Source organism: Lithobates pipiens, unplaced genomic scaffold (assembly GCF_037356315.1).
Source record: "Lithobates pipiens isolate NorthernLeopardFrog02 unplaced genomic scaffold, aLitPip1_a1.2 Scaffold_16, whole genome shotgun sequence".
Taxonomy (NCBI): Eukaryota; Metazoa; Chordata; class Amphibia; order Anura; family Ranidae; genus Lithobates; species Lithobates pipiens.
In genome coordinates, this window is record NW_027507748.1 from 127,818,789 (window position 1) to 127,846,175 (window position 27,387).

General features: G+C 45.8%; 1 protein-coding gene across 1 annotated transcript; it reads right to left on the minus strand.

Moving 5' to 3' along the window:
- Nucleotides 1–353: 353 nt before the first annotated feature.
- On the minus strand, nt 354–26,459 carry CIDEB (cell death inducing DFFA like effector b). Its single transcript, XM_077480448.1, has 5 exons — nt 26,305–26,459; nt 26,008–26,152; nt 10,945–11,094; nt 6,018–6,205; nt 354–1,224 (listed from the first exon to the last, which is right to left on the minus strand). Exons 1-5 carry the CDS (start codon nt 26,343–26,345, stop codon nt 1,089–1,091), a joined length of 660 nt encoding a protein of 219 aa, XP_077336574.1. The 5' UTR covers nt 26,346–26,459; the 3' UTR covers nt 354–1,088.
- Nucleotides 26,460–27,387: the final 928 nt, after the last annotated feature.

Here is a 27,387-nt window from a genome sequence, read left to right on the forward strand (position 1 = left end):
CCCATTTTACTGCAAGATCTGCTTTAAAGCAATTTAAACATTATATATATATATATATATATATATATATATATATATATATATATATATATTCATATATATACACATACACACACACGCACACATAAATATTTATTTATAACAAATATGTTATATTTATCTGCTTTGTGCAATGGTATTGCACACAGCAGCCCCAACCCTATTCTTCTGGAGTCCACCAATGAAGCTCTCGATAAATATAGACTTTCACCATGTCAGATAGTGTAGTGAGTTTGCCACATCCCTGTATATGTAGAAAGGTAGTTTCCCTCCAAAAGGGAATTCAGACTTTAAATTGGCAAAGACACTAGAAATTGATTAAAAATCTGAATTTATTATACAAATAACATGTAGATTTAAAAAAAATCATCTGAGCATGATGATTGTAGAAACAGATATTGACAAAGACATGATTACTATAAAAATAGAACATAAAAAACAAAAACACAAAAATATGTAATATCTTGTAATAAATTGTATGATATAATAGGTATCACTCCATTGTCCGTTAGTACTTTCCAGTGTCCGACATCCGGGATAAGTTCTAGTGGGACCCAATGCTCTTCAGCTCTCAGCTCCTCCTCTGTATCTAAATAGGACTTGGGTAAGTATTTAAGGACTTCAACTACTTGGTTCATATTTTGAATATCCTGTTTTTGACTAAAGGTATTTTATCAACTCTGAGTTAAGTCTAAGCATGCTTGCTAACATTATATAAACATGCAAATTTATACTCATTGATTTTGATGGATGGTACAAATCCCATCCTATATTTATGGCTATTCTGAGACACTTGAGAAAAGCCCTTATATTAAAGCCGCTGATCCATTTGTTTCTATTAATATTCATCTGTTTTTTGTTTTGTTTTTAAATAAAATTGTTCATTGTACATATATATGCATATGTATAAAGTGTGCCTTTGTATAAAGTATATATTCTTGGCAAGTAGCCTCATTAAATACATCATTCAGTCTTCTTTTCATCCAGAATTTGCACAACCATTACACTATAAGTAATGAGAGTGCAGACATTATGGAGAGGAAAGTCTTTCAACCTTCGTATTCGCAGATTCGGTTGTTCTGCCAATGGTCTGATCCATCCAGCAGGCGTCTTAACAATCCAGAGGTAGCAAGCAGCAAGCGCCCCACTCCTTGAAGACCTTTTGATAGGACTTTTAAAAACTCTCTGGTAAAGTAAACACATATAATCAGGTTTGTTATAAATATATTGTTAGACTTATGTATCACTATCATTAAATAGAGTCTTCAAGAAAAAAACAGCTTTGGGATTTGGACTTTACCATGTAGCAACATGAGTGATCCTCACCCAGCATTACCCTCTAGTAAGGAGCAGTAGGAACCACATTTATTGATGCTTGCATTACTTGGTGATCAGAATTCATCATACTAAATTGAACAGTAGTTTCAGGTCATAAAACATTTAATAAAAGGTAAGCCCATGATGCTGGTGTCACAGAGCATCAATTTTCAAAAAAAAAGTACAGCTAAACCTGTTTTTCTTTAGACTGTCAAACTGAAATTCTATATACCTGCATAGGAACAGGGCTGGTGCTAGGCTATTTTGCGTCCTAGGCAAAACAAGCTACTTGACCGGGGGTGGGATGGTAGGAAGCTGACAGGGGGATGAAGATGACAGGGATGGAGTGGTAGGAAGCTGACATTGCGGTACAGGGTGTGGACTGTTAGGATTCCAGGCACGGGGGATTATGATGAGGATGGAGGGGGTGGGGTGGTAGGAAGCTGGCAGTGGGGTACAAGGGAGATACAGATGACAGGGAGGTATGGGGGGGTGATTAGAAAATGAATGATGACAGATGACAGTGGGGTACAGGGGGGACAGTGCGGGGGGTGAAGATGACAGGGGTGGGTTGGTAGGAAGCAGGCAGTGGGGCACAGGGGGATGAAGATTACAGGGTGTGGAGTTGTAGGATGCCAGGTACAGGGGGAGTATAATTAGGATGGAGATGATAATGACAGGGGGTGGGGTGGTAGGAAGCTGACAGGTACAGGGGGATGAAGATGACAGGGGGTGGGGTAGTAGGATGCCAGGCACAGGGGGATTAGGAGGAGGATGGAGATGATGATCACAACTGACTTGGGTGAAGATGACAGGGGGTGGAGTGGTAGGAAACTGACAGGGGGTATGCACATGACAAGGGATGGGGTGGTAGGATGCTGACAAGGGGGATGAAGACGGCAGGGGGTTGGGTGGTAGGAAGCTAACAGGGGGATGCAGATGACAGGAGATGGGGTGGTAGGAAGATGACAAGGGGGATGAAGATGACAGGGAGTGGGGTGGTAGGAAGCTGACAGTGCAGTACGGGGGGATGAAGATGACAGGGGGTGGGGTGGTAGGATGTCAGGCACAGGGGGATTATGATGAAGATGGAGATGTGGGGTGGTAGGAAGCTGACAGTAGGGCACAGGGAAATGCAGATGACAGGGGGTGGGGTGTTAGGAAGCTGACAGAGGGTAGGTAAGGTGGTGGGATGCCAGGAGGCAGGGGGAAGATGAGGAGCACGCTAATGAGGAGCATGATGATGATGACGACAGGTGAACAGTAGGTGGCATCATATCATCGGGGCTGTGTGTGTGTGAGGTCGCGGGCGGCTGGTAGCGGGGATGTTCGGGGCACCCTCGGTTAGGGAGTGACATCCCAGCCAGGATGCTGTCATTGTCGGGCAGGGGTAGCTGGATTGTCATGCTGTACCTTGAGAGAGACTCTGGCAGACTGGCTCCCCGAGGGAGCTGCTCAGCCACGGCGGCCATTATCAGCACTCTGCACATGGTAGGAGATCTGCAGAGCGTGGGAGAAGGAGAGGAGCCGGAGGAGGGGAGCACATGGATCCTCCCACTCACCCAAAAACTGTTGGTTCGAGGTTGCGATAAGCTCCCAGCACCTCCTCCTGTTCCTTCACAGGACTGCACGGCAGCGCCTTGCACCCTGAAAGGACTACTACTGTCACACATTGAGTGAGATAGGAAACCAGTGGCCATAGCTGCGTCTAGGCGGCAGTGCCCCTTAGACGGCTGCCTAGTTCGCCTAGCGGTAGCACCGGCTCAGCATAGGAATAGAGTAAGAAACAAGAAAGAGATGTGTTATTTCTCTGATCTCTCAGTTGTGAGTCTAAAGCCTAGTACACACGGGCCGAATGCTGGGCGGCATCAGCCGGTTCAATAGAAATCGGCCAACATGCGGCCCATGTGCAGGGCTGCTGATAGAAATCGTAGGGCCCCATACAGACTACCTGACAGCCCCCCCCCCCCCCCCCCCCGCCCATGAAAATATTAAAGCTATATTTCGCTAAAATGACACTAAAATTATTTGCAGACACCAATACAACATAACTCACAGAATTCCTGCTAAATCAAAAAGATAAAACTGAGTTAATAAATAAGTATGAAGATGAGATGAAAAAAATATACAGGCTCCGGGATCAGAGAGACAGAGGGAGAGATGTAGTCTGTTCCCAATAACAGCTAATCACATGTAAACAGACTTGCCGGTTATCGCAGTCCTTTCCTCACACGCTGTCACAGTGTGAGGAGAGGAGAGCCAGTAACTGGCAATTCTGATAGGCTAATCAGGGCACTGATCATCAGTGTAGCTCATCAGTGTCCATCAGTACAGCTTATCAGTGCAGCCTAATCAGTGCCCATTAGTGCCACCTGATCAGTGCCCATCAGTGGAGCTTATCAGTGCAGCCTCATCAGTGCCGCCTCATCAGTGTACATGGATAGAATGCAGAAGGGTTATTAGAGCCTTTGTTAACCACCTCAATACAAGGCATTTACACCCCCTTCCTGCCCAAGCCAATTTTGAGCTTTCAGCTGTTTAAAGTGGTTGTAAACTTTGACCTACAGGTAAACCTAGATTAAGGCTTACCTGCAGGTCCAAGAAATATCTCCTAAACCTACACGGTTTAGGGGATATTTACAAAAAGACAGACAACGCTGTCTAAGGCGCATTCGCGCCATAGACATCGGCGCGCATGCCGCTGCTAACGCCGATATGCCGTTAGAGGTGGCTCCCATGTGCATGCGCGGGAGTGACATCATCGCTGCACACTGTGAGTCGCAGGAGCAGCGATACATGGAAGAAGATGTACGCTCCATACTACAAGGGACGGCAGTGACATTGCTGGCTCCTGTGTCAGGTAAGTGACACAGAATGGGCTACTATGCGATGCATAGTAGCCCATTATGCTTTACCTTTGCAGGGAGACAAAGAGGAAGTAACACTCATCAGGGTTTACTTCCTCTTCAAATGACAATTGTGCGTCATGCCACACTGTACCGAAACAGAATTTTTATAATTTTGTTCCCATAAATAGAGCTTTCTTTTGGTGGTATTTGATCACCTCTGCTTTTTTTATTTTTTGCTAAACAAATAAAAAAGACCTACTTTTTGAAAAAAAAAAGTTCTTCTTTTGTTTCTGTTATAAAAATTTTGTAAATAAGTATGTTTTCTCCTTCACTGATAAGGCAGCACTGATGGGCACTGACAAGGTGGTACCGATGTTGTGGCACTGACAGTGGGCACTGATAGGCAGCACTGATGAGTGGCACTGATATGCAGCACTGTTGAGCATTGATAGGTGTCACTGATGGGCACTCATGGGTGGCACTGATGGGCACGGTTAGGTGACACTGATGGGCACTGAAAGGCTACACTGATGGGTACTTATGGGTGGCACTGATAGGTGGCACTGATAGGTGGCACTACTGGGCACTAATATTTGGCACTGATGGGCACTGATAGATGGCATTGATAGGCATCACTGATGGCACTGGCCGGCATTGGGGATAGGCACTGATTGGCAGCTGCCTGAACACTGATTGGCATTTCCCTGGTGGTCTAGGGTGGCATACCTGGTGGTCCAGTGTGGTGGCAATACCTGGTGGTCCTGGCGGCGTCCTGGATGGGCATCGGAGGGGGGGGCAGCGGCTGTACTGATAAACAATCAGCACAGACCCCCCCCTGTCAGGAGAGCAGCCCATCGTCTCTCCTCTACTCGCGTCTGTCATGCTCTTCCTGTTCTCATCGTGATCAGCCGTGATTAGACATGGCTGATCATGTGGTAAAGAGCCTCCGTCAGAGGGTCTTTACTGAGATCAGTGTAGCGGCATGTCAGACTGACACATCACACCACCGATCGCGAGATGCGCGCCACCACGGGCGCGTGATAGCGGCGGCTTTGGAGGGCTGTCATATGAACGAGGGCCACGCCGCCAGCCATCATTTGACGGCCAGCGGATGGGAAGTGGTTAAAGTGTTACTACTCTGTCCTTATTAGGGAGATTTCCTTTCATTTCTTGGCAGAGACAGCAACAGTAGAGAATTCCAGTAAGGATACTATCTGCATGGAGTTTGCATGTGCTCCCTGTGCTTGCATGGATTTCCTCCAGGTAGTCTGGTTTCTTTCACATTCCAAAGACATGCTGGTATGTTAACTGGCTTCTTTCCAAAATAGCCCTAGTTTGTACAGTATGTATGTGCGAGTTATAGGGACCTTAGAATGTAAGCCCCTCAAGGACAGGAAATTATGTGAATGTACAGTTTATCAAGTGCTACAAAAATTGTTGGAGCTACATAAATATCTATAAAAAATTAAATATTAGAATGGGGAATGTGGAATTCATCTAATTCTCAATTTAGAGATTGTGGTACATTGAGTGTAAACGATGTATGGGCTTTTCTCAATGGATTAGAGGAGAGGAGGGGGCAAGTCCCCTGTCTTTAATGACATTTGGCCCAAAGACCCAGAGCTACTAACCCCTGCCATGCTGAAAGTTCAAAACCAGGAAGAGGACCAGGCACCGTACATAAAAAATTTCTTCATTGTGCAACAGCCTGTATTATGTGGGACATACAGGAAAATGATGCGAGTGTAGCTATAGGGTAAAAAATAGTAAAGTAGCCAGATCTTCATAGACATGCATTATATTGTCTCTCACCTGAGCACTTTCTTGGGTCCCAGACATTGGAAGTCACAGCTCATGGAGTACAAGCCATAGAAGGTGGCCTTAACGTTCAAACTACCAAAAAGATCACGTGGGTTTAGCTTGTAGATGTCAAATGTTATCCGTGCAATATCACGGCTATTCTTTGGTTTCTCCTTCTGCAAGGAGTATGACAAGACACCCTGTAGAGAAAAAGGTGCAAGCTGAACATTACATTATACATGCATACAATGCACCACTTTGGAGAACATACTACATGAAATATATTTTAAGGTTGAATATATATTGTATTTGGCAAAGAAGAATAAAATACAAAATATGACAAAGTTATTTACACATCAATATATTGGGATGAGGAGGGGGTATGGGAGGGGAGGGAAAGTAGTGGGATCAGGCAGGAACAGAGGGGAGAGAAGAGCGAAGCAGAGACTGTCCTCGCCCTGCTGTATAACACATCGACATGCAATTACAAACAGCTTCATAAACCAGCAACAGTTTCCAATATGAACATTAGTGATCACGTGCTGTGTCTTCACTCTTTGGACACCGCCCAAGGTTTCAACTTCTTATCAATGATCTGTCCTCCAGTGGGGGATATCAGATGGGTCATTATGGGTTGAATAATAAATAAATAAATAAATAAATAATAATAAAAAAAGAGGGGGGGGGGGTAGAGAGAGACTCAGTATACATAAAATAAAGGTAGCTAGCCAACTTGCCTAGTTTGCACTGTTGTCTATCTACCAATAATCACTGACCCCATCCTCAAGCCCATAGACTGTTGAGGAAGCACTCAGAGGTGGAATGGTGGCGACATAGGGACCACAGTGCGACATATTTGCCTGCAGTTCCTCCATAAGCATTATATCATTGAGGATGTCCAACCACCCTGACACGGAGGGGGTGGAGTCCTTCTTCCAATAAAGTGTAATATTATGACGGGCAGCCGAGAGAAGGAATCTTAAAAGACATTTTTTTGGTGACTGAATTGAACCAGGGATGATGGATAGGAGAGCAACTAGAGGTGAAGGGGACAGAGAAACATGATACATATCATTATACATTTCAAAAACGTTATCCCAGAATGGATGAACCTTGATACAATCCCACCATACATGAATATATGATCCCCTTCCTCCGTGACATCTCCAGCAAGTGTCTGTAGCAGCGGGGAACATCCTGTGTGCCAAGACTGCAACTCTATACCACCTTGAGATCAATTTATAATTCTTCTCCTGTGTGAATCCCGACCTGGATGATTGGTGAGTAAGTGCAAAGGCGGTGTTCCACTGTGCTGGAGTTATCTCAGCACCTAGGTCACTGGGCCATTTGAGTGTATAAGCCGGGAGAGTGGTACAGAGGTTGGATGTCTTTGTATACAAGTGACAAGGTGTGTTTGGGAGTCTGCGAGAGATTACACAGTTCCTCAAACAAGCTGAGAGGTCTATGGATTAAGCCTGAGAGGTGTAGTGATCTACAAAGGAGATCGTGGAGAGCCAATCCATGGTGGTGGAGGGCTGTGGGACTGTGGGCGACTGGAATAGTCCTGTGGAGGGGTGAACAAATTGATTAGCCGTAGGCCATTCCTCTCGTCTGTATGTACCAAAGTGTTCTCTAGAGAGGGAGGTAGACAGGTTTACGTTATCAAAAAAAAAGGAAAGAGGACTAGGGTCTGTGGAAAGAGCAAGTTTACTAGCTTTATTATACCACATTGTGATGAAATATATTTTAGACTAAGCTCACAGAAGTGTTGAGACAGCCGTTGAGAAAGCAGGGGCGTACGTACAGGGATTGGCATTGTGACCTGGCCCAATGCTCCAGGGGGTCCCCTTAATGTCTGGATAGAAGGGCAGTGGCATGTAGAGGAACTGATCCCTCCAAGTAGTCGCTGAATGCCTACTTCTATTCATCTCCCACCCACAGACATTCAGCGGCTGCATGTGGTAAATGGAGGGCATCAGTTCCTCCACACGCCGCTCCCATTGCCTCCCTATCACTTTCCTGTTGTCCTGGGCCCCTGTGTCCTTCCCCCCCCCCCCTGCAGTGCTGCTGGGTTTCCTCCTACCACCTCCTGTTGGCTGCTGCAAGGATGGAGAGTGGAGAGTACCAGCCCCTTCCTTGTTTTAATGAATAGTCAGTGATCAGTAATGATCACTGCCTTTTTTTTTTCCCATTCATAGCTGGGGCATAGTAAACTGTGTTTACGAATGAACGGGAAGCTTAGTAGAGAACTATTCCTGTCCATTCAATCTTTCCAGCTGAGGCTGCAGAGAAAGGGACTGATGGATCTGTCCTCAGTTCCTTTCTCTGTCTCTGTCTTTTCACCAAAGCCCTTCAAAGGTGCTAAAAGGTCCTAAAAAATATATGTCAAAAAATAATAAAAAATAAGCTGGTAAAAAAATAATAAAAATTGACACCAGTGGCGGAACTACCAGGGTTGCAAAGGCCGCACTTACGACTGGACTCTGGATTTCCGCCACCATGGAAGGATCCCAAGATGACAGGAAGGTGGCCTGCTGCAGGACCATAATAAAGGGTCCCACGATGGAAGTAAAAGACCCCAGGATCAGTGGGAAGGGTCCCGGTCAAGGGCCAGATGAGCCCTCTATGGTTTCTTGCACTGGGGCCCTGAAGGTTCTAGTTACACCTCTGCTAAAAAACCTCTAAAATGCCTATAGCGCTAGTTTACATTTCAAATACATTTTAAATGCGCCATATAGACATTACAAAATGATTTCTAAAGCTTTTCAAATGCCTGGGTTTTTTGGGGGGCAGCAGAGAAAACCAATAAAAGAGCCTTGCTGAAGTACTCCATAAATGAATTAGCAGAACATGTTTGTAGCTTGCTTTAATTGACTTAAGGCTAGGTTCACATCTATGTGGCTGCGCTTGATGACTTTTTAAGGCACATTTTACATTTTTAAACCCTTGTTTTTTATGCATTTTTGCATGCAGTTTTTTATTAATTTTACAGCTTTTTTTTCTTTTTAAACACACTGTAAACATACTGTATATAGCTGCTTGCTAAGCAGGGGGCCGAGAAGCCAGCCGCTGTGTCCTTAACAACCGATGAGTCATCAGCTGTCAGCGGGGTTCACTGCTGACAGCTGAATGTAAAAAAAATAAAGATTGGCAGCAGAAAAAAATCGTGAACAAAATGGCATGGGGTCCCCCCTCCACCCCAGGTCCATACCAGGTACTTTGGGGGGGACCCCACGCAATTAAAAAATTGGCGTGGAGTCCCCACCAAAATCCATACCAAACCCTTATCCGAGCATGCAGCCCGGTAGGTCACAAGGGGATGGGCTCTCTGGGTGATGTCATCGGATGGCCACGCCCCATGGCTATATAAGATGCCAGATAGTAGGCGAACACACAAAGGAGGAAAAACAGCCACAGAAGAAGATTGGATTTTTTTTTATATCGGTTAACCGGTGGCAAGGAAGAAGACAACAGTGAGAGAAGATAGCACAAGAAGACAGCTTGGTGAGAAGACAGCAGCGGGAGAAGATGGCGGCGGTAGAAGACGGCAACAGGAGAAGGCAGCAGCGAAAAAAGATTGCTCGGAGCTATTTTTTAAATAAGGACTTGCCAAAAACCGGGTCTTGGCTGATGTTTTTACATTTCACTGCTTTTTGAGGTGAATGGGTAGGGGTACAATGTACCCGATGCCCATTCACATAGGGGGGGCCTGGGATCTGGGGGCCTCCTTCTTAAAGGGGGGCTTCCAGATCCCGATAAGCCCCCTGCCTGCAGCCCTCGACAACCACCGGCCAGGGTTGTCTGGAAGAGGCCCTTGTCCCCATCAACATGGGAGAGCCCCCCATGTACTCATCCCCCCCATGTTGAGGGCATGCAACCTGGTATGGTTCAGGAGGGGGGCGCACACTCATCCCCTCTCTTTTCGGACCTGCCCGGTTGCATGCTCGGATAAGGGTTTGGCATGGATTATGAGGGGGACACTCACACCATTTTTTTTTACATTTTGGCGTGGGGGGTCCCATCCGAATCCATACTAGACCTGAAGGTCCTTGGATGGACCTAGGGGGGGACCCCACGCCATTTTTTCCCGGAATTTTTTTTGCAATTTTTTATTTCTTTTTACTTTCAGTTGTCAGTGGGGATCTCCGCTGACAGCTGGTGACTCATTAATTGTTAAGGACGCGGCGCCTGGCTTCTCCTCTGCATAGCAACCAGCTATATACAGCGTTAAAATAAAAGTTGCAAAACACATCAAAAATTGCATCACAAACACAACGCTTGCATTTCTGGTGCTATTCCATTGAAGTCTGTTACCCGCAAATCATGGAAAAAAAGACCCCAACACATTACAAAAATGCATCGGCTGCAAAACACATAGATTTGAAGTTGTAGCACAGGAAACCATGTTAAATGGACTGTAGTGAATTTATGCAAACTGCAAAACGCACTAAGAAACCGCATAGGTGTAAACCTAGGGTAAATGAAGACATAAGACTTGCAAGTTGTAACACCATATACTATTCATATACAAATGTTTGCTTCGCAAATCGTTTGGTAAGCTTTATTAGGGCTCATTTACACATTCTTTGCTCACTGAAGAGAGATGTGCATTCAGATTGCTCATCAGAGAGAAAGCATTGGTTCTCTTCCTCACCGCCTGTTTTACCCCCTAAATGCAGACTACCGCGCCACAACAGCTGCATTGTGGCCCTATTCACTTGAAAGGGTCGCGACTGGTGGATGTTAGAGCCCACTTAACTCGACCAGGTTTCTAATTCCTGCCATGTCAGCCAAGTAAAGTATCACAGCCATGACATATGTAAAACCCCAGCTGCTACCCCTGTTTTTGCATGCCAGTGAAATTTCATCAAAAGATTGTCTTACAACCTGTAACTGATACAAATTAGTATAACGAGCACAGATTTAAATATACTGGCACCTTTTTTGGATTCCATTTTTGCCCCTGTTCCAAAACCATGATCACCGAACCATCTTCAAGTGTTTCAAAAAACTCTTCTGTATCCAATACCGTCCCATCTTCCTCCAAAACTAAACTCACAATTCTGTTAAGAAGAAAGCATCCATAGCCCTGTCCAGAAACAGAATAAAGGGTTTTTTATAATGAGCTCAATAAAGATCAGCATGGCAATGCAGAGTCTCTCTGATACTCCAGTGAACTGAATTTTGCACCCGAGTACCCAGCTGCTCATTGCTAGAGCCACTAATAGGGAATTTCACTTTCCCATTGAAAAATGCAGCAGAAAGAGTGAAGGTTAAGAAATGTTACCACTGTAAATTCGTTCTGTGTGAATGCAGCAAAATCAAATGTTCTCAAATTGTATTCTCTGCATATTGAAAATGTGAATGGGGAAAATACAACCCTATTGCCACTAGTCAGTGCTGACTATCAAAGGAAATAAATATGCTCCTCAGCTCCATCTAGTGACCATAATCGGGTATTTCACACATTTACACATCTTCAGAGATATAGTCTGAAAACAATCGATTTTTCCCTATTTGCCCTGAATGAATATACAGGCAGTTTCAAAGCACACAACCAGCTATGCAAATATTTTATTAATATACCCTATAGTGATGTTAATCAGTAAGGAATGGGTAAAGTATGCAAGTGTTCTGTATCCAGTCATTGAATTTTGTTATAAGAATGAAACTTGCGCGCTACTATGTGTAGTTTAAAATAAAAATAAACCTTCAAACTCCAGTGAATATAGTGGAATAAAAATAAACCATCAAACTCCAGTTAGTGTAGTGGAATAAAAAAATCAGAGTGAACTAAAAAAATAAAAAAGTATAATAAATGTGATTAGCTGCAACTACTTAGTAGTGTACTCAAAATCACTGTGTAAACAAATGCAAAAAGAAGGGGAAGTGATGCACTTATTCAATATAGTGTACGATAAACATAAAACCCAAAAATAAAATAAACTAAACTAAAATAAAGTGCAAATATACCCTACATATGGAACTACCAAGTGCTTAGTGCATGTCGGTGCTAAGGTTCAATGCAGCATTTCATCTTCTCTTGGGACCTGAATGTCTACACAGATCCACCAGCAGGATTCCTCATTCGCTATCTGATGAGCCTTGTTTGACCTTTTGGTCATTGTTGGAGATGAGCGGCCAATCTATAAATTTTACAATTGATGTTGGATTGATGCTTTGTTTTCCTTCTATCAAGCTATCATTCTATGAAACATCCATCTCTATATAAACTGATTCCTACCATTGGGTTTTATTTGGACTTTTTTGCACTTTATTTTAGTTTATTTTATTTTTGGGTTTTATGTTTATGGTACACCATATTGAATAACTGCACCACTCCCCCTTCTTTTTGCAGTCACTGAATGCTCCACTGCATGCAAAGGGTTTGCATTTATGTTACAGTCAAAATTCAACTTTAAGGCTGTGTTTACACTGTTGCTCAGCAGTAATGTGTTAACCACTTCAGCTTCCGGAAGGTTTAACCCCTTCATGACCAAGCCATTTATCTTTTTTTGCGATACTGCACTGCGTTATTTTAACTGACAATTACGTGGTCGTGCAGCACTATTCCCAAATATAATGTATATTTCCCCCCCCCCCCCCCCCCCCAAGAATAGAGCTTTCATTTGGTGGCATTTGATCACCTCTGTGTTTTTTATTCTTTACACAATAAACAAAAAAAGACTGACGATTTGAAAAAATAAAAAACGTTTTACTTTCTGCTATAAAATATACACAATAAACAAATGCAAAAAAATGTAATTTCTTAATCAATTTAGGCTCAGCCTGTGGGCATGGAGCCTAAGCCTGTGGGCATGGAGTTCACCAGAGTTTAGCACTAATCACTGTATTAGTTTCACTGATTCCTGCAAAGTGTCAGTTAGTGTCTGATTGTTTGTCGCAATATCACAGTCTGACTATAAGTCCTTAATTGCCACCATTACTAGTTAAAAATAAATAAATAAAAATTCCATAAATATATCCCATAGTATGTAGACGCTATAACATTTGCGTAAACCAATCAATATACACTTATTGGGATATTTTTTACCAAAAAAAAAATACATAACAGAACACATATTGGCCCAAATTTATGAAGAAAAGTTGTCAGTTAAAACACACAGTGCCGTATCTCAAAAAGTGACCTGGTCATGAAGAGGGGTAACTCTTCCAGAGGTTAAGTGGTTAAAATCTCACTTTTTGAGGGATATTATCCTTACACTAGTAACAACTACCAGCCACCAGAGGGAGCAAATTGTTTAAAGAGTATCTGAATCAAGTGAAAATAATCCACGTTTCTGTAATATCACAAAATTCATCTCTTCATTGTTTAATGTGCTTTATATTTTATAGTTTTTTAAGCATTCCTGGAGATCCTACGACCAATGTATTCACAGGGCATCTACTTTCAAGGGTGACAATTCTTACTTAATTCACCTGCACAATTGTTACAGTATATCACAAAAGTGAGTACACCCCTCCACATTTTTGTAAATATTTTGTTATATCTTTTTATGTGACAACACTGAAGAAATGACACTTTGCGACAATGTAAAGTAGTGAGTGTGCAGCCCCTTCCACATGATCCATTTCAGCAAAGTCCACCAGCTCAGCAGGAGATCTCTCCATTGATCTCTGCTGAGCCAGCGGATGACAGGTCCATCTCTGCTCACTGACCGGAGAGGAGCCTGTCGAGCGCCACTGATTCCTATGGAGAGATCAGACGAAAATGGACAGGATCCGAGTGGGCTTGTCGTGTGAAAGGGGCCTAACAGTGTAAATTTGATGTCCCCTCAAAATAACTCAATACGCAGCCATTAATGTCTAAACTGCTGGCAACAAAAGTGAGTACACCCCTAAGTGAAAATGTCCAAATTGGGCCCAAAATGTCAATATTTTGTGTGGCCACAATTATTTTCCAGCACTGTCTTAACCCTCTTGGGCATGGAGTTCGCCAGAGCTTCGCAGGTTGCCACTGGAGTTTTCTTCCACTCCTGCAGATATCACGGAGCTGGTGGATGTTAGAGACCTTGCCAGGGCTGCTGTTAGAAATCCCGGGGCCCTGTACAGCCTGACAGGGCCCCCACCCCCAAAAAAATGTAAATAAATATATATATATATATATATATATATATATATATATCAAAACAATATTTTCACTAAAAATACACAAAAATCATCATTATCGAATACAAACACAACATAACTTAAAAACATATGGGTGGAACAGGAGGGCACAGTAAAGGGGGGGGGGGGGCAGGAGGGCACAGTACAGCAGCTAAGAGGGTATAGTACAGGGAGGCACAGTAGGAGGGGGACAGGAAGGTACAGTGGGGGGGGGGCACAGTACAATGATTAAGAGGGTATAGTACAGGAGGCAACAGAAAAGCACAGTACAGGGGTGGGTAAGTGGACACAGTACAGGGGAGGTAAGTGAACACAGTGCAGGGGGTAGCAGGGTACAATATAGAGATAGTAATGTATTATACAGGGTCTCCTCAAGCAGAGCTGCACAGGGAAGAGGCTGTCATGGATTCAACCTATTCTGGCAGGCTGTCTCTGAGCTAAATCTACATGAATGAAATCTCTCCCTCTATCTTCCCCTCCAGAGCTTCTAGCTTTCTATCAGTACTTTGCAGGGGTTAAGGAAGAACCCAGAGCATCTTATTATTGCTGCTGCTTGTGGGTGGGATGTGTACTGTGCCAATCACATGGAATAAATAGGAGAAGAAAAGGTCAACCAGGATTGTCACAGTACACATCCCACCCACACAAGCAGCAGCAGTAGTAAGATGCTACACCTCGGATTTCTTCTAAAAAAAAAATGGGGGGGGGGGGGGTGGAAACCATGGAGTAGGGAAGAAGGAGGAAGGGGGAAAAAGGGGAGCATGGGTAGGAGATGGGGGATGGGTAGAGAAGAGTGTAACTGGGGGGATTCTGGTCTATATAGGGATAAAAAAAGCAGTAGGATTTGTATTGGCATGAGGGAAGGGGGAGGAGAGGCAAATAGAGAGGGTCAAGGAGGCTGGAGAGGAATGGTCAGGGATGGACATGGGGAATACTGTTGGCTAGTAAAGAATAGCCATAGTGTAATAATAGCAAATTGGTTGGCTGAGCGAGGGAGAGATCTTCATTGACTAGTTAAGATTCAGTGTTGGAGGTGTGCAGGTTGGGGGGTTTCCAACCATTTGCAGTGTTTGTGTATGGGACACACATACAACCGTGTGAAGGTGAAATGCCTCCAGAGAATAAGTGGTAGGGTTGCGAGGGATGACAACGACCTGAGAGGCAGGTGGTGTGACAGGCAGAGACGGATGGATCTGTGTGAGGGTGATAGGGAGCAGGACAGGATAGCATAGCTCCCAACTGTCCCTGATTTCGAGGGACTGTCCCTGATTTGGAGAAATGTCCCACTGTCCCTCTTTCCTCCTCATTTGTCCCTCATTTTGGTCTGATCTATATAGTTGTATATAAAACGCATTTTTTATTTTTCAAAAAGTGTTTCCCAGTGCTAAACCTTTCATCCAATTTCTAAATTGCTGCCTTTGTACATTTTAAAAAACAATATGAAGGAATAGTAGTGGTTAAAAATAGCCCTTGTGGATTTAATTAACCTTTTTTGGGGTTAATTCTCCTTTAAGCGGGTGTGGCAAGGGGCGTGCCCTATGCCTACATCTCTGTTTTCCAGGAGAGGAAAGCTGGCAGCCCTGTGGGGGTCAGGCACACATGGAGCCCAGAAAGGGAGGTGCATCGGTGTGGTGATTACAGAAACGATTCCCTGTGTATCTCTAGCACACCAGCAGCTGAAAGCCGACAGGAGGAAGAGTAACCGGCTTTCAGCTGCTGGAGTGCTGGAGACACAAAGGGAATTGTTTCTGTAATCACCACACTGATCCGCCTCCCCTTCCGGGCCCCCATGTGTGCTTGGGCCCCCTACAGGAGGACTGGTGATTGCCCCCTATCAGCGACCCTGGACCTTGTCCTCTTCAACCTTCCGTTTGAGGATGCCCCACACATGCTCAATAGGGTTTAGGTCTGGAGACATGCTTGGCCAGTCCATCACCTTTACCCTCAGTTTCTTTAGCAAGGCAGTGGTCGTCTTGGAGGTGTGTTTGGGGTCGTTATCATGTTGGAATACTGCCCTGCGGCCCAGTCGACGAAGGGAGGGGGATCATGCTCTTCTTCAATATGTCACAGTACATGTTGGCATTCATGGTTCCCTCAGTGAGCTGTAGCTCCCCAGTGCCGGCAGCCCCAGACCATGACACGCCCACCACCATGCTTGACTTTAGGCAAAACATACTTGCCTTTGTACTCCTCACCTGGTTGTCGCCACGCACGATTGACACCATCTGAACTAAATAGGTTTATCTTTCTCATATCTGATCACAGGACATGTTTCCAGTAATCCATGTTCTTAGTTTGCTTGTCTTCAGTAAACTGCAGGCTTTAGTGCATTATCTTTAGAAGAGGCTTCCTTCTGGGACAACAGCCACGCAGACCAATTCGATGCAGTGTGAGGCGTATGGACCGAGCACTAACAGGTTGAATCCTCACCCCCTCAACCTCTGCAGCAATGCTGGCAGCGCTCATACGTCTATTTCCCAAAGAAAACATCTGGCTATGACGCTGAGCACATGACCTCAGCTTCTTTGGTCGACCATGGCGAGGCCTGTTCTGAGTGGAACCTGTCCTGTTAAACCCCTGTATGGTCTTGGCCCCTACTAATTAAGGGGAGTGGTTAATTGGTCACATGTGCTTGAGGTCTATATAACTTTCTGTAGAACACATTGTGAGTCTGCTCATCTTTGAGCCTGCTAGAACTTATGCCAAGTGGAACTGGACTAGTAGTGAGTTAAAAACCAGAGTGGAAAACAGGAGGTTATAAAAGGGGTCAAAGTACCTATGTAGTGTGAGTGTGTACCTGTGTATTGTAAGTACATAAGTGCTGCGAGTGCACATAGGCTGTATTGAGTATTAGTGTCAGGTAGTACCTGTGTATTATGAGTACCTGAGTGTTGTCTGAGTAGTGTGTGTGGATTGTTAGTACTTGTGTATGGTGTATATTGTGTATGTATTGTGCGTGCACGTGTATTATCTGTTGAGTATTAGTGTTAGGACGCTAGTTGTTAGGTAATTTGGACATAGTATAATCCCCAATCCTCATTAAAGGGGTTGTAAAGTAAAATTTTTTATTTTTTTAAAATAACAAACATGTCATACTTACCTCCACTGTGCAGCTCGTTTTGCACAGAGTGGCCCCGAACCTGCTCTTCTGGGGTCCCTCGGCGGCTGTCTCTGCTTCCTCCCGCAGGTGCTTCTCACGTTAATGCGAGCTCCCTCGCATTGGTGAGAAGCACTGTGGGCGCGCCCCCGTGATACAGCCGGCGGCTATAGCCGCTCGCTGTATCAAAAGGCACCGCCCCCCGGTGCGCTGCGTCATTGGATGTGATTGACAGCAGCGCGAGCCAATGGCTGTGCTGCTTTCAATCCATCCACTCCAGCCAATCAGCGGCCAGGCTGAGCGGCGAAGAGGACGGCGGGGGCGAGCGCGGGATTTTCGAGGGGTCAGGTAAGTAAAACGGGGGGACTGGGGGCGCCGGCAGTGTGAGATGTTTTTTCACCTTAATGCATAGAATGCATTAAGGTGAAAAAACATTTACCTTTACAACCCCTTTAAATTAGTAGCTACGATGCCCGGTGTGTGTGGAGATGCAACTCGGTGTAAATCTTGCGGCATGTATGCATTCCTTGATCATCTGATCCAGGGCAAATACTGCTGTGCAAAACGTAAGCACATTGTTTCCCCGGAAGCCCAGGTTCTGAATCTGGGGAAGCAACTGTCAGCACTGAGAAGACCCTCCATGCTAAAGGAGAGCTGGGAACATACCCGACAGGGGCCAGCACAGAGGTGGGTGGAGAGAAAGAGGTGCAAGCACTAGAAAAGAGTAGATGGGTGACAGTCAGGAAGGGTAGAGGGAGGTTACTGGGAGGGTCTGGGGAAGACATGGTTGTCATAGTGTACGTCGGCACTAATGACAATGGCAGATGGAGTGTCCTAAAGAACAATTTTAGGGACTTGGGAGCTAAACTGAGTAAAAGGACCTCCAAGGTAGTATTCTCAGGAATACTACCGGTACCTTGAGTCACACCAGAAAAGCAGAGGGAGATTAGGGAAGTAAACAAGTGGCTGAGGAGCTGGTGTAGTAGGGAGGGGTTTGGGTTCCTGGAGGACTGGGCCGACTTCTCAGTCGGTCACCAGTACTATAGAAGGGACAGACTGCCCCTAAATGAAGAGGGTGCAGATCAGCTGGAAGTGAAGATGGCCAAAAAGTTAGAGGGGTTTTTAAACTAGGTGACGGGGGGAGGCCCAGAGGTAAAGATAGTGAACACGAACATATTCCAGAGGGTAGTATTGGGGGCATTAGTTGTAGGTTGACTAAAGCACATTAACCCAAGGTAAATATTTTAACAAGTCTTAGTGGCAATCTCGGAAAACCCAATAAGAGGACAGCATGTGACCGATCTAAACTATGTGGCATGTTCACCAATGCCAGGAGCCTGGCGGACAAGATGGGTGAACTAGAGATACTGTTGTACGAGGAGGATTCGGATTTTGTGTGAATTATTTTCTTCGTCTGTTCTTCTCTTCTGGAGATGTTGCCTCATTGCTGCCTCCGGTCACAATGGCAGGGACGCGGCGTGCGGCGACTTATATAGGGACATCCCGGATGATGTCCCCGCCCATTATGATGTCACAGTCCCAGAGGATGCTGGGACTGTGACATCATAATGGGCGGGGACATCATCCGGTAATGTCCCTATATAAGTCGCCGCGCGCCGCGTCCCTGCCATTGTGAGCAGAGACAGCGATGAGGCAACATCTGAAGAGAAGAAGAGAAGAACAGAAGAACAGAAGACGGCGACAGCGGTTACAGAAGACCGGGCCACCGCTTGTAAAAGAGCTAGAAGAAGGCGCGGTGGCCCGGCAAGAAGAACCGAAGAGGGGGACAAGACCCCCGAAGTCGGAAGAAGAGGGCGGCGGCGAAGAAGAAAGCCGGGCTCTTCCGCTAGTAAAAGAGCTAGCAGAAGATAGTGGAGGAGTCCGGCGAGAAGACCCCCGAAGAAGGAAGAAGACCCCCGGAGCTGTGCAATAAACTATTTTAACCCTTGTGTGTTGTGTTTTTTTTACTTTTTTTAACAGGTGAATGGGTAGGGGTACATTGTACCCCATACTCATTCACATAGGGTGGGGGGCCGGGATCCGGGGGCCCCCTTATTAAAGGGGGCTCCCGGATTCCGATAAGCCCCCGCCCGCAGACCCCGACAACCAACGGCCAGGGTTGTCGGGAAGAGGCTCTTGTCCTCATCAACATGGGGGTCAAGGTGCTTTGGGGTGGGGGGCCGCCTGGCCCCCCCTTCCCCAAGGCACCCCCCCATGTTGAGGGCACGCGGCCTGGTACGGCTCAGGAGGGGGGGGGGCGCTCGCTCGACCCCACCCCTTTTACTGGCCAGCCAGGTAGCGTGCTCGGATAAGGGTCTGATATGGACCTGGGGGGGACCCCCACACCGATTTTTTGGTGTAGGGATTCCCCTTTAAGTCCATACCAGGTGACGGGGCCAGCGACGCCTCCTTTGCTGGCCCCTGCTACCTGGAGACGCGTTCAAAATGAGCGGACTTTCCCGCGTGTGTGGGCGGGTCCGTTCATTTCAAAAGTACGGCGGATAGTCCGGCGGACTTAGTACGCCGCATTAGTCCGCTGAAAAAGTGCTGTGTGTGGGCAAGTAGCTCGTTCGGAAAGTCCGGCGTACAGTCTGTCGGAAAGTCCGCCAGACTAAGTCCGCCGGATAGTCTGCTACGTGTGTACGCGGCATTAGAGTGCAATTAGGACAGCTCAGATAGAACACAAAAGGAGAGCAAAAAATTATTTAACAAAGGACAGAATTAAAACTAGACCTGGGAAACGTAACATTATTAAATCACCAGGACCAGATGGCTTGCATTCAAGGGTACTTAGGGAACTCAGTCAAGTAATTGCCAGACCATTGCTCCTAATTTTACTGACAGTCTACTGACTGGAAGGGTACCAGCTGATCAGAGAAAAGCTAACGTAGCACCAATATTTGAAAAGGGCCAAAATACATCTCTGGAAATTATAGACCAGTTAGCCTATGTTGGCATGGACCATATGGTGAGTACATGGATTAAAAACTGGCTACAAGGGCAAGTTCAGAGGGTGGTGATAAATGAGGAGTACTCAGAATGGCCAGGGGTGGGTAGTGGGGTCGCCCAGGGTTCTGTGCTGGGACCAATCCAGTCAAATTACAGACCAGTTAGCCTAACATCAATAGTATGCAAGCTCTTGGAGGAGATAAGGGACTATATACACGAGTTTAATAATGAGAACGATATCATAAGCAGTAATCAGCATGGATTGATGAAGAATCATTCTTGCCAAACCAATCTATTAACCTTCTATGAGGAGGTGAGTTGCCATCTAGATAAAGGAAGGCCCATAGATGTGGTGTATCTGGATTTTGCAAAAGCATTTGACACTGTTCCCCATAAACAATTACTGTACAAAATAAGGTATATTGGCATGGACCATATGGTGAGTATATGGATTGAAAACTGGTTACAAGGGCGAGTTCAGAGGGTGGTGATAAATGAGGAGTACTCGGAATAGCCAGGGGTGGGTAGTGGGGTCCCCCAGGGTTCTGTGCTGGGACCAATCCTATTTAATTTGTTCATAAACAAACTGGAGGATGGGATTAACAGTTCAATCTCTGTATTTGCCGAAGGTACTAAGCTAAGCAGGGCAACAACTTCTCTGCAGGATTTGGAAACCTTGCAAAAACATCTGAAAAAAATACTGGGGTGGGCCACTACATGGCAATGAGATTTAATGTAGAAAAATGTAAAATAATGCATTTGGGTAGCAAAAATATGAATGCAATCTATACACTGGGGGGGGGGGACCTCTTGAAAAGGACCTGGGGTTCCTAGTAGATGATAGGCTCAGCAATGGCATGCAATGCCAAGCTGCTGTTAACAAATGCCAAGCTGCTGCTAACAAAGAATATTGACATGCATTAAACAGGGGATCAACTCCAGAGATAAAACGAAAATACTCCCTCTCTACAAGACTCTGGTCCAGGTGCACCTAGAGTATGCTGTCCAGTTCTGGGCACCAGTCCTCGGGAAGGATATACTGGAAATGGAGTAAGCACAAAGAAGGCCAACAAAGCTAATAAAGGGTCTGGAGGATATTAGTTATGAGAAAAGGTTCCGAGCACTGAACGTATTCTCTCTGGAGAAGACAAGCTTGAGAGGGGATATAATTTAAATTTATAAATACCGTACTGATGACCCCACAATAGGGATAAAACTTTTCGCGAAAGGGAGTCTAACAAGGCCACTCATTAAAGTGAAGAGATGAAAAGAGGTTTAACCTTAAACTACGTAGAGTGTTCTTTAGGCAAGGATGTGGAATTCCCTTCCACAGGCAGTGGTCTCAGCGGGGGGGGGGGCATCGATAGTTTAAAAAAACTATTAGCTAAGCACTTGAAGGACCACAACATACAGGGATATACAATGTAATACTGACATATAATCAGGGCCGTACTTGCCTACCGGGATACCAGGAGATTTCCCGGTAGGCCGCCTGCCCTGGGGCCGCTTTGCAGCTGCACTGCTCCTCTCTTCTGCTCCTGTGTATCACGGAGCTGGCTCTGTGTTCGGCGGCCGCGGTGTAGCAGGTCCCTCCCCCCTAGACCAGCTTGTGTGATAGTAGAGAGAATCAGTGTTCCGCCTATCACACAAGCCGGTCTAGGGGGGTGGGACCGTGTTACAGCGCGGCTGCCGAACACACAGCCAGCCAGCACCATGATCTACAGGAGGAGATGCCGCCCTGGGTGCCTGGATAGGAGGATCGGCATATAGAGATGAGCTTTCTATATTCCTCCATGCAGCTGCTGAATGCTTGCAGGAGGGAGAGGAGGAGAATCAAGCATTCAGCGGCTGCATCGATAAATATAGAAAGCTCATCTCCTCTATATGCCCTGCTTCTCCTCCTATCCAATCCAACTACTTTTACTGCCCCCCCAGTTCTCCTTGTGCCCCCCCATGCTCTCCTCCCCCACCACACTCTCCAGCCCCCCCCCCCCCCACAGTTTTCTCAACCCCTGTTCTTTCTGCCCCCCACCCCTCCTCTCCAGCTCTCCCCATCCCTCTCCAGCCCCCACCCCAGTGCTCTCCCCCCCCCCCCACAGTGCTCTCCAGCCCACACAGTACTCTCCAGCCCCCCAGCTCTCCCTATCACTCTCCAGCACACACACCAGTGCTCTCCACCCACCACAGTGCTCTCTACCCCCCACAATGCTCTCCACCCCCCCCCCCCCCCAGTGCTCTCCAGCCCACACAGTGCTCTCCAGCTCTCCCTATCACTCTCCAGCCCACACGCCAGTGCTCTCCAACCCTCCGCAATGCTCTCCACGCCCCACAGTGCTCTCCAGCCCCCACAGTGCTCTCCAGCTCTCCCTATCATTCTCCAGCACACACGCCAGTGCTCTCCACCCCCCACAGTGCTCTCTACCCCCACTATGCTCTCCAGCCCCCCATGCTCCCCACCCCTGTTCTTTCTGCCCCCCGGCGCTCTCAAGCTCTACCCATTTCTCTACAGCCCCCCCAGTGCTCTCTGCCCCTGTGTTCTCCACCCCTGTTCTTTTTGTTTCCCCCTCCAGTGCTCTCTCAAGCTCCCCTCAGCACTCCCCGCTCCCCACTCCTGTACTCTCCAGTCCCCCCTGCATTTTGCCTCCACTTATGTGCTTTCCAACCCTGCCAGTGCTCTTCGCCCCCCATAGTGCTCTCCAGTCCCCTGTGCTTTCCACCCCTGTTCTTTCTGGCCCCCACTGGTGCTCTCAAGCTCCACCCATTGCTCTCCACTCCCCCCTGCTCTTTGTACCCCCAGTGCTCTCTAGCCCTGTTTTTCTTCCCCCCAGTATTCTCAAATCCCCCCCCAGTGCTCTTCGCCACCCCACACTCTTAGCCCCCCCAGTGCTCTCAGCCTCCAGTGCTCTCTACCCCTGTTCTTTTTGGCCCCCACCATTGCTCTCAAGTTTCCCCCCAGCACTCCCCAAACCTGTGATCTCCACTCCCCCCTGCTCTTTGCCCCCACCCATGTGCTCTCCAACCCCCGCTAGTACTCTCTGCTCCCCCTTCTATCCAGCTCCCACCCTGTGCTCTCCACTTCCCCAGGACCAGAGGACAGGTTGACGGGCCTGGAAAATGAGGATGGCTGAAGGTGCAGGTGGCCAGGGACCACTTCATCTCACAGCAAACAGATCCTCTGGAAGGAGCACTGTCCCCATCCAGAGCGAAAACAGACCCTGCCTGCTGCTGGCCGTCATGGATATCCTGCTGGCATGCAAGGTACCATACCGAGCATCAACAGCACACCTCCCCACAGACAGGGACTGCTGACTGGGACATGGGGCACAGGAGGGGCTGCAATGATGGGCACAATGAGGCTGCATTCGTGGGCATAGTGAGGCTGCATTCGTAGGCACATTGAGGCTGCATTCATAGGCACAGTGAGGCTGCATTCATAGGCACAGTGAGGCTGCTTTGAGGCTGTAGTCTGAGGGAGTCTGGAGAGGAGTCAAGAGTGGGAGTGCAGCCAGGATGGGGGTCATCAGAGAAGTCAGACTTGTGTGGACTGTGGAGAGGAGACTATAGGCTAAAACCAGAGCCAACCAAGCTGGAGCCAACTGACTGAGCCCTGCACGGTACACCTGAGAGGTCGTCAGTGACAGCACCACCAGACCAGTCTGAAGGGGGGTCACTGATGTAAGGGGGGAGTGAATACGATAATGGCACTGATATAAAGGGTTTCCCCCTTATATCAGTAACCCACCCCCCCTTACCTTTGTGTATCCTTTCTGCGGAAGGTGGTTCCCCCCCACGTTCTGAGTTCCTGGGGTCCCCCTTGATGATTGACCACTTTTAACTAGAATTTGCTTATATATATATATATATATATATATATATATACACTGTATAAAGCCCTATGTGATTTCATATCTGTCTTTTCTATATATAATACAGTCTTAAAATGTGCTTTAAAATATATGTATGGTTTTCCCTTTTATGAACAAGAAAATACTGACGTTATGCTGTTGCGCTGGTATAATAATGCTGTGTGGCTGGTATGAAATGTTTTCCAGGGCTGAATTTTATTCCCAGTGTGGCCCTGCATATAATCACACACATAGGTTGGACTTGTGTCTTTTTTCAACCTCACCTGTAACTTTTTTTTTTTTTTTCAGATCATCAGAGAGTTCTTTGCCATGAGGTGCGATGTTGAATGTCCAGTCACCAGTATGAGAGAGTGAGAGTGATATCACCAAATTTAACACACCTGCTCCCCATTCACACCTGAGACTTTGTTACACTAACGAGCCACATGACACCAAGGAGGAAAAATTGCTAATTGGGCCCAATTTGGACATTTTCACTTAGGGGTGCATTTACTTTGTTGCCAGTTGTTTGGACATTAATAGCTGTGTGTTGAGTTATTTTGAGGGGACAGCAAATTTACACTGTTATACAAGCTGTACACTCACTACTTTACAATGTAGCAAAATGTAATTTCTTCAGTGTTGTCACATGAAAAGATAGAATAAAATATTTACAAAAATGTGAAGGGTGTACTCACTTTTGTGAGATACTGTACCTTTTCCTGTGTACCTGGGTTGGACTGAAAGTAGTCATAACATTGTGGAGATTCACCGATTCATTTGTACTGTGACCATTGTCATTGAGGAATAAAGAAGGTGAATTCCAAAATTTTAAGCTAACTATACACTAGTAGAATTTCATTTGAAATACTTTATTTTAAGAATGTTCGATTTCCTAATCATAAGTGGGATCAAATCGACATTCCTTTTTGACCATAGTGATAAGAAAATTCGAAAAAATCAGGACGGAAATTTTTTCTCAAGCTTCTAAGCCCTTGTACACACGGTCGGAGATTCCGACAACCAAATCTGTTGGATTTTGTCCGAAACTGTTGCATACACACGGTCGGACAAAGTTGTCGGAAAATCCGACGTGATGGCGTTATTTCGTTACGACAGGACTACGTTCATGCTAGTAGCCAATAGCTTTGGTGTAGGAATTTGATCTGAGCATGCGTGAATTCTCTACACATGATTGGAGTGTGTCCAATCGGAGCATTTTGTCGGAAAAATTTACCAACAAGTTGGAAAACTTGGTCCGTCGGATCCGACGGAAACAGTCCGATGTAGACCACACACAGTCGGAATATCCGACAAATCGGTCCGATCGGACACATTCCGTCTCCGACCGTGTGTACAAGGGCTTACAGAGTATGTGGTTTTTCCTTCGGCAAATGACATTAACCCCTTGTCGATGAACGTAAGCAAATATGCGGCCTCTCGGCGCCTGGCCCTTATATTTGTGTGAATTGCTGCCTATACACCCGTGTCCTGCCGCGGTTTCCATCGCCTAACCAAAAGCTCAAGTTTTTGGACCATGGGAGGTGCTGCGCTAAGAGGTTAATTCCAAAGTGAATTGTAAAAAGCAAAGTGTTGATGTACTTTTGAGCAACATTCATAAAGTTGTCAAACATATTAAGAATTTCCATAATCTACTAGTATATCACCAGCTTTACAGTTGTCCCTGGAAAAACGATATGGGGAAAGCTTTCAATGGGGACACCTGTCCAGGGGACAACTATCTAAGAGGGGAATTCCCCTCACTTTAGGAGATTTTCTCTAAGCTACTGCTGTGGCTGGAACACGAAGTGAAGGGAAATTTTCAAATGGTACACAGACACCAATAAATGCAAGCAATACTGTATGTCAAAATAACACATTACTGTTTGGAATATCTATGTGTACTGAGAATATCACTCAGGTGTTATAGCCTGAGCGATAAAAACAAAATCTCTTCACAATTCACTATAGTTTCTTATACCTTTGCTACAAGTTCTCGGAGTGTTCCAGCAGTAGCCCCTTTACGCACACTGCGGTCATGGCTACAAATGCGAAAGGGTCTCTGTGGTGGCGCAGATGCTGTTTTCACTCTTCGTGATATTTCTGACCCTACAGAAGATACAGACCTGTAATACAACAGACGCATGATGATCATTCATAACGTTTTACAGGGCTTGTTAACAGCCAGCATCATGTTTTCATAGACAACATCATAAATTAATGAATATCATGAATCGCATTGATTTGACGGTCATAGTAAAAGCTGAAAATTACATACTTGATTAAAGCTGATGGGCCAAGATTTGAAATAAAATCCATGTCTTTCTCCTGAAAGCTGACTATGTTGTTGGTTCCTTACAGTCCTGGTTTTTAGTCGGTTACGATGGACTCTGACACCTTCCAACAGACAAACATGGGGTAAAGTTCACTGGAATATCACAGAGAATTAGACTGGGCATTGCGACACTGGAACAGGAGCCAGCTGTGAGGTCATATATCATGACTCATACCTCTACCATCATGATGAAGAAAAGGCATACAGGGCAGAACCTCAGTCTTACAGAAGACAGTGTCATGAAAGTCCCTTGGACTTTGCTTGTTAGAGTCACTGGAAATTACAGAATAGAGTATTTAATAAGACATTGGGGGTTACGAAAGGTAAATCCACTTTGCACTACAAGTGCACTTTGAAGTGCAGTCGCTGTAGATCTGAGGGGGACATGCAAGGAAAATAAAAAACAGCATTTTAGCTTTTACATGATTGGATGAGAAAATCAGCAGAGCTTCCCCTTATTTCAGATCTACCCCCTCAGATCTACAGCGACTTGCATTGTCCTTTGTTACGTTTTATATACTGTTCAAACCATGTGCAGCATACCTCCCAACTTTTTGAGATGGGAACGAGGGACATCTATTAGCAAAAGTATGTAGGCATAGGACATAATCCCTTTCACACCCCCTTAAAGGAGAATTCTACAAAATAAAGATTAGGTAAACCCACAAGGGCTTTTTACCACTACTATTTTTTTATATTGTCTTTTGAAATGTAAAATTGCAGCAATTTAGAAATTGAAAGAAAGTTTTTAACGCTGGAAAACACTTTTTGAAAGATAAAAAGTGCACTTTATATACAACTATATAGATCAGATCCAAAATGAGTGACAAACGAGGAGGAAAGAAGGACAGAGGGACATTGCTCCAAATCAGGGGCAGTCCCTCGAAATCAGGGACAGTTGGAAGCTATGGCGTAGTGACCTGCCTTTTTCTGAAGCAAATCAACGCAGGTCTCTGCAAGATCATATAGAAAATCATGGCTTTCTATGGGCCTCATTCACACCACAACACTTTGCGTTGCAGTGTG